The sequence below is a fragment of the Ammospiza caudacuta genome, chromosome 6, assembly GCF_027887145.1.
Source record: "Ammospiza caudacuta isolate bAmmCau1 chromosome 6, bAmmCau1.pri, whole genome shotgun sequence".
In the NCBI taxonomy this organism is placed as follows: domain Eukaryota; kingdom Metazoa; phylum Chordata; class Aves; order Passeriformes; family Passerellidae; genus Ammospiza; species Ammospiza caudacuta.
Window position 1 is genome coordinate 9,748,614 of NC_080598.1, and position 16,611 is coordinate 9,765,224.

Here is a 16,611-nt window from a genome sequence, read left to right on the forward strand (position 1 = left end):
CAAATGGTCTGTGTGGCCTTCCAACAAATAATTTTGCTTATTCAGGACAGCAATTATTACAATGTCTTCCTTACTTCTTTGGCTTAGACAAAAAGAAGCTGAACACAGTCTCTGAAAGAAGTCAGTTCTGCAAACAAGAGAAGCCATCTATCCTTTCCCAGTAAAGGATATGTTGGAACAGAACAGGATCACAAACTGTGGCCTGCTTGCTATAACAGAGAGCACCTGTTTGCTGGATAAAACCCATATCAAATATGGAATTTGTAATAAATATCCATTTTTAACAACAGCACATGATAAAATTACATACTACCACTTGGGGTTGCATGCAATTGAAGTCAAGCAGCATATATTCTATTTCAAGATATAAAAGCAACTTATGAGTGCTAAATTGAATTTATGCCTTTGTAAAGTTGACAAAATTAATCATATCTTTAAGCATCATTTTCAAAAGAATTTTAAAAAGCCATGATGAAATACAAAAAGAGGAGGTATTGTTTTAGCAGTCAGCTAAAGCAGAACTGAAGTGAAAGTTTAATGTGTCAAATTGAATGCATCATGTACCTGTGTTCTGGGAAGGGAAAATACAATTTCTTCCCTTGCTTCTAGAGACCATCACATAAATATACATATTCATCTTATATTATAAATAATGAAGCCAGTTTGGGAATGAATATCTAAAAAGAGGACCTATCACTAACAATAATATGGAAGTGAATAATTATGGAACTTTATCTTCCATCAACTTTGAAGCTTTCGTATTTCTAATCCTTTTAAGTAATGAATACATTCTTTTTCAGCACTGCACTACATCAAACTGGGCCATCTGTTAAGAAGTATCATTAAGACATCCAGCCCTCTGAGGGACACAGAAGCAACATTTACTGCTTGCTTAAATAGTTGCAGATGTTTCTAGAAACCGCTAAACTAATTAATGTGTATATTCTCAGACCATGACCCAAGAGGGAGTCTCAAGCATACTGGTCCCTGCAACCACATGCATGTGTTTTTAAGTTCAAGGCCTCAGTAAATATTTAACCATGTATATTTACTAATTAATATTTATTGGCAGAGGGAGAGGTTGAGAGCCCCTTCGTCGCCATCTGCAATGGCACTGCAGGAATTTATCCACAGGCAAGACAAATATTGCAGCAGACCTCAATAACCATCTAAGCCTCCACGTGTCTCATGCTCATTTGGCACCTCCTGCTTGAATTTCTGAGGTGCATCACTAAAGGCTGAATGTGAGTCCTGAGAGACCAGGCTCCCCTTGAGCCCATCTGAGACTCAGCACCAAGGGAGAGATGAGGAACAGAGATACAATACCCAGCAATGCACCGATTAGAACACATTTTTTAAAAAAAAGCTTGCTCAAGCCTTAACATTGTGATACCTGCATGTTCCTCATTTAAGGGGATTTCCTCAATTAAGGTTTTAGTTATTGCCTGTTCAGTCTGCTCCAGCCTACAACCAGGACTCACGTGGCTGAAAGGAAGAGGAACCTGCGTCTCAATATCCTCTGTAAGGAGGAAAAATGAGGTTCTGGGCTCTAGCACTCATTTTTTCATTTTTGTTTTGCATTGGTACTATTTCATTGTCCAGCTTAATTCATAAATTAGTCCTGAGAGTGCTCAGATCTAAATCAACCTCCTTATATCCATCCAACTAGAATCTTAATGCTATTTTTGAGATTTTAAAATAAAGACCTTGAAAAAACACTGTCAAACGCCTGCAGTTGCAGGTATAAGGAACAAAATATATTTCTTTTTCAAATACAACATCCTTTTAATAGGATGTTTTAGGAGATAATGGTTCCTTTCTCCTCCACCTCTTCCTTTTCTCCCTCCTCCTGCCAAACTCAGTTCAATTACAGCTTTGTATCTGCTAAGTCTTCTAACCAAAGGAGTATCACAGAGTGGTTTTAGAATCATGCTTATAGAGGTACTTAATATCTTAGTAAAAAGGAATTGCTTTTTTCAATGTATTTCCTGTTGAATCAACAACTTGTATTCCTTCCAGGCTGGCTTACCTCTACAAACACTGCAGCACTGGTTCTCTGGAAGAACATGATCCTTTTCTGAGCAGTTCAGTGGTGGACAGGTCTCTGTTACTTTGACTAAAACTCCATTCTGAAAATAAACAACATTTTTTTAAAAATTACATTAGTGAAAATACATGCAGTGGCAAGGATCACATACTTTTCCATCCACAGCACTAGTAATCCCCTGTAACAACACTGGTAAATTAGCAAGAAGCAAGTTAAGTTCAGTTGTTCCACCATAACATCAAATCTGCAGTAATCTACTGTGCATTTCTCTGCATTAAAAAAAAAAATTAAAAGGCAAGGCATTTCACCTCAAAATTCTATGCTAGTTTTACCAAATATGTAGTCTCATATTTGGTAAAAGCCTCATTTGGTTAAAGTCTCAATATGTAGTCTCATATTTGGTACAAGTCTCATTTTACCAACATGTAGTTATCTTCTTTTCAAGTATTCGAAGGAATTTAAGAATTTCAATCCAGCTTAAATATAGTCTTCCTGCTTTCTGCAAATCTGAGTTTTATTCCTGTTACTTCCCAGTCCACACACTTCATTGATAAGTTATTCAACTCCAATTTACACAGCAAGACCAGTATTTTCAAGTGTTGTGTTGTTCTGTCGTGTCCAAGAGTCTGCTCTTTAGAATTACTGATCACCTTATTTCCAAAGTTAGATCCTTCAGAGAAGAAAGCTCACCTTGAGCAAGCCCCACAGAAACTGCTGTGGAAAAATCAAGCTAAAGACATTGCTATGATTTTAATTTCTAGATTTAGAATAAGACTATGATAGGAGGTCTAGATGCTGATAGAAGTTTTCTGTAATCACAGACATAGAGCCTTCATGGAGAGATTTTTCCACCAAATTTTACTCCATCTTCTCTCATCCAGCAGATCAGCCTCACTTTGTCTCCAGACCAAACAGCTCTACAGCACTTAGTTCCCTGTTTCTTAACATCTTGTCCCAAAATAGCCTCCTCTTTTACCTTATCCCCCTCTCCAGCCTCCTCCATACCATAATTTACTTGTTCAGCACCCCTTCTGCAGCTATGCCAGCACTGAAAACTAGCAAGTGGAGCAAAAATTAACAACTGGGATTTCTGCTCACTAGGAACTACAGTAACTACCCCACACGACTGCCCACACCTGAGTAATCTCATTTTCCAAGCTATGAAACTCCACTAAGAAAGCAGGCAGCCTGCTATGTTGCCAAAACCCCTTTTAACATCAGTCTAGAACACTTTTCATGGCATCTGATGTCAGAACAAAAAGGTGGAATAAGAATTTCTGCCTTCCTCAAATGAAGAAATTTCACTTTCCAGCTATCATGAGCGCAGAGATAAGTTTACAAATACGATCCAAACATATCTAGGGCTGGGAAAGCAGAGGAAAACCAATAACAAAAATAGACAAAATCTCATTAAAGCGATCATTCTCATAATCTGAAGGACCAGATGTGGTGTTTGTGAGGGTCCCCAGGATGAGGTGAGAATCTGACTCCATGTTCTCAAAAGGCTGATTTATTATTTTATTTTATGACATTATATTAAAAGAATGCTATACTAAAACTATACTAAAGAAAGAGAAAGGATACATCAGAAGGTTTAACAAGAATTATAATGAAAACTCATGACTGAGTCAGAGTCTGACACAGCTGGACTGGGATTGGTTATTGAGTTAAAACAATTCACATGAAACCAATCAAACATTCACCTGTTGGTAAGCAATGTCCAGACCACATTCCAAAGCAATCAGATAATTATTTACATTCTGTTTCTGAGGCTTCTCAGCTTCCCAGGAGAAGAAATCCTGGCAAAGGGAATTTTCAGAAAATATCACGGTGACAACCAGATACATGACTTTGAAGAAAGGATATTGAAATTACCTGTGAGTGCACCCTGCATGAAGAAACACCCAGTGCCGAAGCTTGCCCTCACAGCTACACAACACTGGGCACAGCACACTGTAGCACAGGCTCACACAGGTAAAAACCTCTGCTGGTCACCAGCCCTGCCACCTCACCTCACCAACTCAGCTCTGCCCCTGTAGGCTCCAGAAGGAGATCTCACCTACACGCTCAGGAAATGCCTGCTGAGTCCACAAGGCACAGATGAGGTGCCCAGCAGCTTGCAGAACCTCCAGCTGGGGAGTGCAGCTGAGCCAGGGAATGCAAATCTGTAATTCTGGAACCGCCGCCCGTCACTGCCCTGACATTGCAATCTCCAGGCTAAGCAGGGCCATTGCCTTCACTGGCAAGCTGCACCAGTTGCTGTCATGAATAATGCTAAAATAACCCCCACAGGCATCTGCTTTTCTTATTTTTGTGAGAGAAAGCAGCTACAGAGGGCACACATCATCAGAGCAAGAGCAGTGGAGTTAATGGAGGCGTTCGGTCTCCTCCTGATCTCAGTTCCACAGGGGAGAGGCAGGAATCCCCCACGGCTGTCTGTGCAACTGCAGGATCAAAGGTGATAAAAGAACCAGACACGGAGCCATCACTTACCATCCCGTTATCACACAAGCAGCTAGAGCAGCTCTGCCTGTAACTCATTGCCTATTTAAGCTCAGACAGGACAATTACGGCAGAAAGAGTAAAGTACGTCAGCACACCACAAAAAGTGTTGACTGACAATAAATCTGGCCAGAGAAATATGGCAAGAAATGGTATGAAAGTCAAATGAGTGTCAGGATGAGTCAAAAAGCTAAAGACAAATTTATTCCAAGCTCACCGCTTCTTCAGTGACTCACAAGGAGATTAAACTACACAAATTGAGAATTCCATTAATTTAACGACAGTAAGATTTTATTTCCTTAAGTCTTCTATTTTCTGCAGAATTTGCATCTTGGGAAAACAAATTAAACTTATTTGTAATTAAGTTTTAAAACAATTAAAACATTTCCATGTTGAGTATTCTTTGGGTTAAAATTAATTTGTTATAAACTAGTACAGATCCAATTATAAGAATTATCATCATCAGATTTCAGATTTTATCCACTGAGATAAGTAAGAAGAGTTCACACTTTAGAATTACTGCTTCAGGCAGCCTTAGAAAAATTATTCCTTTTTATATTCAATTCACATATGTAGTAGTCATAGAATGTGAATAGAAATAGATGCCAAAAAGACTTTTTTTTTCTGGAATATATTTATCAAGCCTCAGTTGTGACATACAATCCACAAAGAATGAGATCTGGAGTCAAAAATTTACAACAACATAATTAAATTTCTTGTAATTACCAAGGTAAGTACATACAAAAAAGGATTGGATGTAAGCCTAATCAGTGACATGCAGTGAAAATCTGAACAATAAACAGCACATCTCACATGATCGGTTTCAAAAATTATTTGCAAGATTTCAGATAAGGCTATTTTGGTGGGGGTTTTTTCCTGTCTGAATTTATCTCTGCCCTGGTTCCAGACAAGACAGGGTTGATCTCTGCAGCAGCCAGGAGGGGCATGGCCAGGACAGGAGGCTGTCCTATAGCACCTCACTCTGCGGTGAGGCTGCTGGGGCCCAGAGGGAGCAGCTGGGTCTTGTTGTTCCCTGTGAAATGATCACCTCTTCCCTGTACCCCTTGTCATTACTATTATTGCTGTTACTGTTTATTTTCTTATGTCCTTCCTGATTCCAATAAACTGTTCTTACCTCAACCCATGATCTTTACCTTTTGTACCTCCAGTTCTCTCCATCCCACCCAGGGAAGTGAGAGTTGTGGTTTCAGGGAGAGCACCACATGCAGCAGTATCACTCCTAAGCCCAACGAGCGAGTATTGATCACTCTCTTAGGGCACAGCTTCAAACAGCAGCCTCAGCTGTCACCCTGAAGAAGTACATCATTGTTGCAGACATCTTTTATGGAAAATCCTTTCCTTAGGATTTTTCCTCCTGAGAAGCTGGGAGCCCTCAGGAACAAAATGTAAACAATGGTTATCTGCTGCTGTGGAATGCAACAGGTGCATCTGTGATTGGTCTCATGTGGCTGTTGCTAATTAATGGCCAATCACAGTCAGCTGGCTTGGACAGAGAGCTGAGCCACAAACCTTTGTTATCATTCTTTCTTTTTCTATTCTTAGCCAGCCTTCTGATGAAATCCTTTATTCTATTCTTTTAGATTAGTTTTAATGTAATATATATCATAAAATAATAAATCAGCCTTCTAAACCATGGAGTCAGATCCTCATCTCTTCCCTCATCCAAGAACCCCTGTAAACACTGTCACACATCGTTCCTTATCTTTACAAAAAACTTTTTAGTCGACCTTCCTGAAAGCTGTGGGCCCTGTCCATCTTGTATGGCACTCTGTGACTGCCTGCTCCCAGCATTAATGAAGAGGCATTTATTTTTGTACCCTTTGCTGTCAAGCATGTCATCTTGTTTATGAACAACCATCATGTCATTCACAGGCAGCTGATCAACTGCAAATTCTCACTCCAAAAAAAGTTCCCATTGACATTCAATCGCCCACATCACCATAGGAGTGAAACCCAAAAAAAAAAGCCCTAAACAAACCAACAAACAAAAAATCAAACACTTATTGAATGCAGAAAGGTGCAGTTATCAAAAGCTCATACACACTTGCATTTTCTGGCCTTCTCACCAAAAGAGAGGGATGGAAAAGCTGGGAGAGATCAGCCATGGACCATGAGGATAAATAATAGACTGGAGCTTCTCACAGGAGGAAAGGCTGGAGAGGAGAAGCTCAGAGGGATCCTGCAGACACATGTGAGTACCCAAGGGTGCCAAGAGGAGGAAGCCAGGCTCCTCTGAGCAGGGCCCAGTGACAGGAGCAGGCCCAGGGCACAAAGTGAAACACAGCAGGGCCCATGTGGCATCAGGAAACACTCCTGCAGCGTGGGGCTGCTGCGCACTCTCCATCCTTGGGGACACTCAACATCTGGACGTGGTCCTGGGCAGCTGGCTCCAGGTAACCCTGCTCAAGCAGGTGAGCTGGACAAAGTGACCTCCAGAGGTCCCTTCCAGCCTGAACTGTTCCATGGTTGTTAGAAATACCTATGTGCTCCTTTTGTCATTGTAGACTCATCTAAAGAGTGCTTGTGGGCAGGATTCCAGCTGGGAATGGTTGTTCATTAATAACATCTGTGCTTATGGTTAAGAGGATGTGCATCATAAATATTTTTAGTCTGGATTAGTTTTGAAAAAATTAAAAAAAGGTTTCTCTGCCTGATAAAGAAAATCTTTGATCTAGCTGGATCCATCAGCAGTATTATTTTTTTTAGATGGAAAAATCAATACAAGTTAAAAGCCCCAAGTTTGGATAAGTACCTATGCAAAGAATAAGGAATCCATCATTAAATAAAAATTGAAATGTGAAATTTCAATTTAATCTTGTTGACATTACACCACTTACAAATATATCCTCCTTTACAGGCACAAAGATTTTTAAGTTATCTTTATCAACACTATTACATTGACAGTAGATGTGTACCCTCCACTGTATTCCTTCATGGATCAGCAGCTTTTGAAATTTGATGTCAGTGTTTCAAGTCTGGAAAATTAAACCATATTAAATTTTGTATGAGAAAAGTCCCTCCTTTTCTCATACAACACCACACCTTGTCCACACAGGACAGAAAACAATGACACAGCCACAGTTTGACTCATCCCCATTCATCCTTCATCCAGGGAGCGTTCCCACCTGAGGCAGCAGACAAGTAGGTCAGGTTTAGGAGGTCATGCTGAAGACATACTGAATGAACCTCCTGCACAGAGACACACCAGCCCACAGAAACACATGCAAGCATCCTCTTAAAAACTCTCCCCAGGCCAGTGAGGTTTAGTATTTTGTTGAAGTACACTTGTGAACATAACTTCAGATTGTGGGGGTTTTTCTAGAGGCATGCATCAAATGATTTTTTATGGTGTAACATTCACAGATGCCATTTTGAATATTTATCAATACTGTCAACTGAGATGCAAATACCAACTCCAATGTTACTGTAATTAACATTGCCATATCATTTTCCTTTTAACAATAAGCAAAATACAAAAGCTGGTTTCATTATTTTACTCATTTGATGGTTGGTATTTGCTTTTAATCTTCCTGAACGTATTATCATACTCCTAATGATGAATATAACACTCTTATTTATAGCACAGAGATGTTCCACAGACACAATTCAGATTCACCCTCTCTGGTTTTACTTTAACTTGAAAATACTCCTGTTCTCATTTTATACACGTACTTCCACTCTCAAATAAGCATTCTATGTCATTTTATAAATGACAGGCATCTTAGTCTGCCTTCCAAGGCAACAACCTTGCCCACCTATTTGTACAGGCAGCGCTGAGCACCCCATACAGCTCCACAGGAACAATAGCAAAGTAATTCTGCATAACAAGCTGTTTTCACAACATCTGCAACCAACTATTGTCCATTTCCATTAGTGAACAGAAAATTGCTACTCTGTACACTGAGCTCCAAGCACAACAATAACCAGATCACTGTAATCTTTTCCAATGCACACTCACCAACACCCCCCTGAACAGATCTAAGGTGATCTCCATTCACCTGTGCTCTTAAATACTGACTGTCATAGCCCAAATGTCATGAATTTGCCAAAAAGAATTCAGTCCACTCCAATATTCTGTAATTTACCTCAGTTACTAGAAGAGCTATATATAGTTTGAACAACAGTAGGGAAAATACAGAGTATCTCACACAATGTAACAAGAAGGTTGCTTCAGATTTTAGCAATTTGGCTGAAAAAAGTAATTTGCCCAAGAGGCTGTTACTTTTTTCTATAGCTCATGAAAGCAGAGATAAGAGAAAACATTCTTCCAAATAATTTTGCCCATATTTCTCTTATCCTGCAAGGGTCATATTCTTGCCTTGTTTTCGTATTTGTGGCTTTCAGTGACTTCAAGGTCACCTTTTTTGAGACAACAGATGTCACATTTGCATGAAGGAAGCCTAAAGAAATGCACTAACTTTTCACTGTCACTTCTGAACACCACAGATACATATAAAAACAGGAAAGGTTTATACAGCTGAAACTTACTCGACATTCCCTGCAGCTCTTGGTTAACACTCGCTGACCTTCTGCTAGCACCTTGCCTCCATAGATACACTTTGCTGTAATTCAAGAGGAGGAGGGAGATTAAAAATTCATTAAATCAGTGTTTAAGCAGCAAATAAATGCAAGGTATAACGAAGAAGTAAAACCAGTATACACACACACTGAAAAAAAATCAATACATTAAAAATACGATTCATTTTGCTTTCATCAGAAGTCAGTATCACATATAATTACAAACAAAGTAACCAACAATAAATTCATTTTAAGAGAAAGTAGCCTCTTTGCCCAAACTAGAGAGAGGGAATAGGAGCATAAACAATATGTCCTGGACTAAATAACCTATCATTCAATAGAAAATGTTTTCACTACCAACATCATGTAGAGTAGTTACAGTATTTGTGTTACTAGAGGTCTTCATGACTCACTTCAAGAACTGGAGACATTTATTAGCATCCAGTTCATCACAAGAATAATGTAAGCACAGATTTCAATTAAGCCTTCACATTTTTTGTGGGCCCAAAGGTGAACCCTTCATCTTACTGGAGGACTGCACGAACAGATTGGATTCAATGAATGACTACTGAATCAACAAACTGCAAAAATCTATTTCAGCAAAATATTTTTCAGGCACACATGAAATGTGTAGGACTTTCCCAGAAAACTGAGAACTCCTACTGCAAAACTCCTGCCTGAAGTTTTGACCCTTCTGCCAAAGGTAAGTGGCTCCACAAATGATCCAACAGACTGGAATATTCCTCGCTCGCTTCATGGCAAAGTCACCTGGCTTGGGACTCCTGCCACCATGAAGAAGGCAACGGGCATCAGGGCCACAGCAGCAAACAGCTTGGTCAATTATGACCAGAATTACCACAGTCCCCATGCAACTACAGGTCTAAATTCCAATTGCAGAGAAGGACAGTAAATCCATCAATTAAAGAGAGCAGCTGGACTGTTACGATCTCACACAAATCAAGGATCCACCATAAAAGCGCCCTGCATTACAAAGCAGATCGATGGTAAACACTGATAAAATAACTTTCTGCTGTGCTATTTCAGCTCTTTTTGTACTTGGCCACTAAAAGTCTGACCTGTGACCCTGAAAGGAAAGCTAAAAGGTGTGAATCCTATGCTGCAACTGAACAGTGCTTTAAGGTTTTGAGAGTCAAGGCACTTGCACAGTGCAAGTGTTCAGAGCAGTCTGTTCTCAATAGACACTCTAGGACTGTTCTACCTGAATTTCCCTCCTGTTTTACCTGAATTTCCCTCCTGCCCAGGCAGGGGAAGCACTCAGGTGCAAGTGTGTCCCCCTTACAGGTGATGCCAACAGTTCCACAGCAGCAACTGTCACAGCCAGATTGATTCCCAAATTTTAAGCAGAAGAGACTGACAGATCAATCTTCATGAACCTTTAGACATAAATTTGCTTCTAATGACTCTTTGTGAAAATGCTCATTGCTTAAAAAAAAAAAAGATTTACAATTTTCAGGCTAACTCAGTTTTCATCATCACTAAAGCATTTAAAAAGAGGTGTCTTCCTTTTGGCATCCTAGTTTCCTCTGTTTTTCAAAAGCTGCCCTAGTTTTTATGCCTTACTTGTTGTGATCTCACTTCTAAAGAAAACTTCAGATGAGGAAGCTTTGTTTAAATTAGGAATCCCAGTAACTATTTTTAGGAGAATTTGAAATAGAGACATTTCCTTCTTTCTGTCTGTTTTCCTGACATGACTGCTTTTTACACAGGAAGGGACACACTGAAAAGTTAATGTACAATTCAGAAAAATTATATCTAAAGTTATAGTCTTTTGCCAAATATTATTTGAAATGCTAACACAAGGTGGCGGGGATCAAAACTGAACTGCCTAAACCCCTTAACATATCAGACATTAGAGCTTTGCTCATTAACCCTTAGCTAAGATGGGAAAGTGTTCAATAACCCAGCCACTCAATAATCCCTAGAGACAGCAAATTACAACTGATGGTTCTATCAGAGCTAAATAGAAAAAGCACAGAGAAAATAACACCTGCAGTGCAGCTCTTTGGAAAACCTCTGCAATTACTACTATCTACCTCGAGGTGACCAACTGTGGTCCTAGCACATCATTTTGTCAAGGAGCTGGCATTTACAATCTATTTCAATCAACTTCCACACGTCCCTTCCCATTGACTGACACGCTGAGTTCTTGTCAGAATAACGAGTCAAGTTTGTGCCAATCACTGACAAAAGGCAAGTTTGATTGTTCATCTTCCCATTACAAATAACAGGAACAGTTCACTCATGAGGGTATACTCTGATTCTACAATTTTGTGCCTTACAATTTCTTTGTGTCAGATTTTGACTCTTGTGCATACATCCAGTTTCATGAAAAAAACCCCTAGACTTTCAGTGTTACAAATAAAAATATTTTGAGACAAATAATACAGGCCAGCATGACCACTTTGCCACCCAAGTACTCTGTTCATGAACATCTTTTAGTATGCAAAATATTCATGCTGACATACAGCCCAGAGAAATGAGATTACATGAGAAACAAGAGCAAGTGCAAGATCACAGCTAAAGGATATTTGTACATGGAACTAACGAATTCAATGACTGAAGAAGGGTGACAGAATGCTAAAAATGTGTTATTATTTTCCTAATAAATCCTAAAATAATTCAACATCCCTGTCCTAATAAATTATTGAAAAGCTCATGCATGAAGTTTACTCATCTTCCAGAACAGATCAGGGGAAAGAGAATTTGTGCTTCTTAAGGTATGGCTGGCATTAGTATACAGCTAAAATTTTCATACAGAAATTGCCTTTGTTCCTTGTACTACTATTAAAGTAACAAATATTGAATATTCCTTCCGTGAATGTTACTTAACAGCTTTCATTCCCACTAAAAGGAACTGAAAGCTGATAATAACACCAATCACAAAATGTACTTAGCTTTTCTTTCTTCTCATTAATTTATTTGGAAATTAATTACAGTAAACTACGGCTCCACACAGGGATATTAAGCCAGGGTCTGATATACTGTCATGTTTATTTTAAAGAACAGCCTTTTAACTTGAAATAAAAGACAGGCAAAAAGATAACAGCTTGGTTAGTTACTCATCACAAAAGAAAGTTCAGATCACAGGCTTGATGCTCCTCAACACATCAAGAGGAGATACCAACTGGAGCCAAGTCAGCCTTCCCAGCCCCCAACAGGATGAATATAACAATAGGTAAAAAAAGTACCTTAGAAATTGGCAATGCTTGTTCATTTCTCAGCAATTATTCATTTTCTTCCTAAATCACGTTTGCCACTATGGCTTGTGTTACCTGAACTACCAGGAGCTCTGAAAACCATCCCAAAAGGTGCCTGGGGGCAGGACAAGAAGGCAAAGCAGCCAGGTGTGTGTGCTGTACTCACCCTTGCACACCTTGCAGCACTGAGAGTCCACGTGCACGGGCAGAGCATCGGGGGGACACTCCAGAGGGGGACAGGACATCCTCCTGCACTCCACAGCTCCTCCCTGAGCAAGGGGGCAGGACAGAAATCAGCTGCATTTTATACACACCACTGAGAACAACTCCAGTAAATGAAAACACCATTCTGGATCACAAACCTATCCTTCAGCAGCAGATTTAATCCCACCCAACTGCAAAATGAATCAAAGTGCAGCTGAAGGTGAACTGCCTTCAGTATTTTGATACGTATTACTGATTTTGCCCCCAAACCCAGAGCAAAACACATCAATTGGAAAACATAAGTCAAGAACATAAGCCCTACTTTCTGTATGCTGTTCCAATCATCTTTGGGTTTTTTAACAACCAGGCTTCTATTTTCCTGAGCAAACAAAGGCTCTCTTCAGATATTTATCAAATAATTTCAAAGATACCAGTTTTGCATACTAATCCTCTTTCCGTCCCTTGTATTTTTCAGTCTGATAAACGTTGAAAACGAATCTGCAAGTTGTTACCATGCAAGATGCAACTAAGCATCTATGAATACTATTAAGATAATGCCTCCTTTTTGAAAAAGCTACTGCAGTGAAAACAATTCCAAAGAAACACAGACAATGCCACTCCTTCACCCCAAAACCACAAAGTCCTCACAGCTATAATTAAAACAAGGAAGAAAGCATTGTCAAGGGAAGGCAGATTTTATGTATGAAGCTTACAAATAAGTAATGTCAAAATTTTATTTATTTTACCACTTCCCTCTCTATTGTCCATGCTGCCACCAGACGCATACTAAAAACACAGGAACTCTCAGAATGAACATTATGTATTCAAAGGCCATTTTCACATTTTCATTAGATCCTATCCTTCAAACTCTCCAGAAACTCTTACTTTGCATGTGCAATTCCTGCAGTGATCATCTTCAACCCATGAGTCTTTGTCTCTGTAGATCAATCCATTTACTTGACAAGTCTTCTCACAATGACAGTCTTCCAATTGACTCAGCCTTGTTTCTGCATAATTTAACTATAAATGAAAGTAACTTGATGAGATTTCTGCAATTCAAACACATGATTTCAAAAAGCAAAAACCAGTACATTTATTTTTAGCAAAACCAACTTTGACCACAACCTTTGAAACAGTGAACCAGGAAATCAGCAGGTAAAAACTAATCCTACTGCCCCAATTTTGATGGAGTTGGTACATGGTCATCCAACACTGTGATCAATGGAGAAACCATGCTCCTGGAGCAAACCCTGAGCTTGTGGCTAGCTCTGAACACTCCTTGTTGTTACAACAGAAATACAAGCTTAACATTGAGCAGTAAATATGTGCATTCCTTCCCTGCCTGTACAAATAACTGAAAGATGACAGGCCTCTGTTCAAAAAAATTTTTTTCCAGCAAAATAAATACAAGAAATTTTTAAAAAAATCAAAACCTACCGGGAAAATTTTGTGATTCATGAAAGTATTCCTGGCTGTATAAACCCATGATAAACCAGATTGCCCAGTCCATAAATGAAGTCAAGTGCTTGATTTTTCTTGATTTTAATTAAAGCCAAGTTTGAACCCTCTTGACTTTCAGCAAGGAAAGACAGTAGAAATTTCTGTGCTGGAAGTCTCCATGTAACAAACACATCTGAATACAAAGCACACCCTAGTGGAAGCTCATAATTTACCAAAAGAAGTTATATTCCACTCAAAGAAATGCAGGAGATGCCCAGACTGATTTCAGCAGATTGTTAAAGCCACATGAATTATTTTAGCCATTATATTTAGAGGAACTAACAGTACTCTGGCCCAGTGGGGAATGCTGCAATGTAACACAACCCTTTTCTCCTGCAGCAAATTAACATTTTAGCCAGACTGTAACACCCTGACATACAGTGTGCCTCTATTTAAGGACACAAAATTAAATCAACTCAACATATCTACTGGAGACATTCCGAATTCATTCAAATTATGACAAAAATAAAATAAGCTTTAAAAGCTAGGATTTATTAGTCTTTAAAAGCAATGTCTTCACAAAGCACAGGTAGGAAGAGGAGGTAAGGGTCGTTAGCTTGCTACAAGTCACAAATGCTCCTTTCATAGCCCTCTGTGACAATCTGCTGGACCATTCACAGGGGCCCTGTGTCCCACCCTGAGCCCACCAGACTCAGGAGAGGAACAGCCCAAACAGGATGGTGTGGTGCTTGTGAGGGTCCCCAGGATGGGGTGAGAGATGAGAATTTGACTCCAAATTCTCAGAAGGCTGATATATTATATTATTAGAGATATATTATATTATTAGATTAGATTACATTATATTATATATTTTATATTATGTATTATATATAATGTTATATTGTATATTGTGTATTATATATTATATTAATTATATTCTGCAATATTATACTATATTATATTATACTATATTATATTATATTATATTATATTATATTATATTATATTATATTATATTATATTATATTATATTATATTAGTTATGCTATACTAAAACTATTCTAAAGGAAGAGAAAGGCTATATCAGAAAGCTTAACAAGAATGAATAATAAAAATTCGTGACTCCTCAGAGCCTCACCACAGATGGACCATGATTGGTCATTAATTAAAAGCAATTCACATGGAACCAATCAAACATTCACCTGTTGGTAAACAATGCCCAAGCCACACTCCAAAGCAGCAAACACAGGAGCAGCAATCAGATAATCATTGTTTTCATTCCTCTCCGAGGCCTCTCAGCTACCCAGGAGAAAATCCTGGGCAAAGAGGATTTTTCAGAAAATATCACAGCAGGGAGCCTCCCTTTCTTGCTCTCATTCTGCACAACTTGCACAGCTACTAGAATTACTGGAGCCTGAAACCAGTAGCTGGATGTTTCCTTCCCAGCTCTGAGCCTCTATAATTTTAATTTCTATAAACTGCACATACATTGATGGCAACACATTGATGGCAAACAACACTTGCTCCCCTGTTCAATGCTGTGATGCAGCTGGAACCAAACACAGACTGAGAGAGAAGCTGAAATCTGGGTACAGTGGAGCCTAAAGGCAGCAATGAGACACCAAGACACTTTTCCAAACCATGGTGTCCATGCTGTGCATCTCCTGGAGCAGGATCAGAGGCTAGGGATGCTGTCCATGAGCAAGCCTGTTGTAGTGTGCTTTCTTTATTTGGCATTCTCTGAGCACCTGCCAGGCCACACAGCACCTCTGCAGGCAGCCCTTCAAAGCCCTGACATGCAGCATCCCCACAAAATATACCTGTGTCTATATTAGTCACTCCTGCCTGTTGTGGTTAGGACTTCAAAGGCAGATACAAACCTCCAGACCCCCTATTTTTAATTTTATTTTTTCTACCAAGTTAATTTCCTTTCCTGTAGCCTGCATTTTGCCTGGACAACAGGAAATGACTGCAACAAAACAATCAGGGGACTGCTGTTACAGAAAAGGAATTTGCAATGAAGGATTATGCCAGCACCACTTTATGAAAGTGCAGAGTCTTTGCAGTACAAATACTGTGTTATTTGCTTCCACTCATAAAGTACTAGCAAGCAAAAATATAATTAACATCAGAGAAAGCAAGTTACTCAGTACACTGCATAATTGGAACTTGCTCATACCACCAGCAGGGCTCAAAATAATTGCCTCTCTTTCATAGTACAAGCAGAAAACTGAACTAAAAGCTTCACATTTTTCATTTGGATCCAGCCTGTCCAAAGCATGTCAGCTGAGTAAGAGGACTGCCAGCATAATGCAGTCACTCTCAAAAAAAAACAGTTTCCCCTTTCCTGTGGGGAAGGGAAAGAGCATTTGAAGAATCATGAAGCATTAAAAAGAATCATTTTTTTACACAAGCAGCACTGCTATGCAAATCCTGGTTTGGAAATTCCTACAGTGACTACATTGGGAGTAAGGGCATCTACAGGTTGGTTGCATCTGCACTTAAATCTAAGCAAGCAACATGTAAGTGCTGTTTCAAGAGAGACAATTAACATCCCTCTACCACAAACCAGATGGTTCACTCTCCTTCTAACACAGATCAGGGGTTTGGTCACCTCTAAAACACAGTTTCCTACCCCAAAACTTCAGCACAGCCTTGCTG

The 16,611-nt window shown here is 39.3% G+C and overlaps 1 protein-coding gene across 3 annotated transcripts in view; it reads right to left on the reverse strand.

Annotated features, from left to right (window-relative positions):
* The window catches only part of NELL1 (neural EGFL like 1), a 279,798-nt gene that overhangs the window by 196,651 nt on the left and 66,536 nt on the right, over positions 1-16,611 (reverse strand). For all 3 annotated transcript variants that reach the window (XM_058806260.1, XM_058806261.1, XM_058806259.1), the window contains exons 8-11: positions 13,396-13,530; positions 12,473-12,575; positions 9,059-9,132; positions 2,030-2,129 (exon numbers count right to left, since the gene is read on the reverse strand). In XM_058806260.1, coding sequence (XP_058662243.1) covers positions 2,030-2,129; positions 9,059-9,132; positions 12,473-12,575; positions 13,396-13,530 — 412 coding nt within the window. The remainder of the gene's footprint in view (positions 1-2,029; positions 2,130-9,058; positions 9,133-12,472; positions 12,576-13,395; positions 13,531-16,611) is intronic.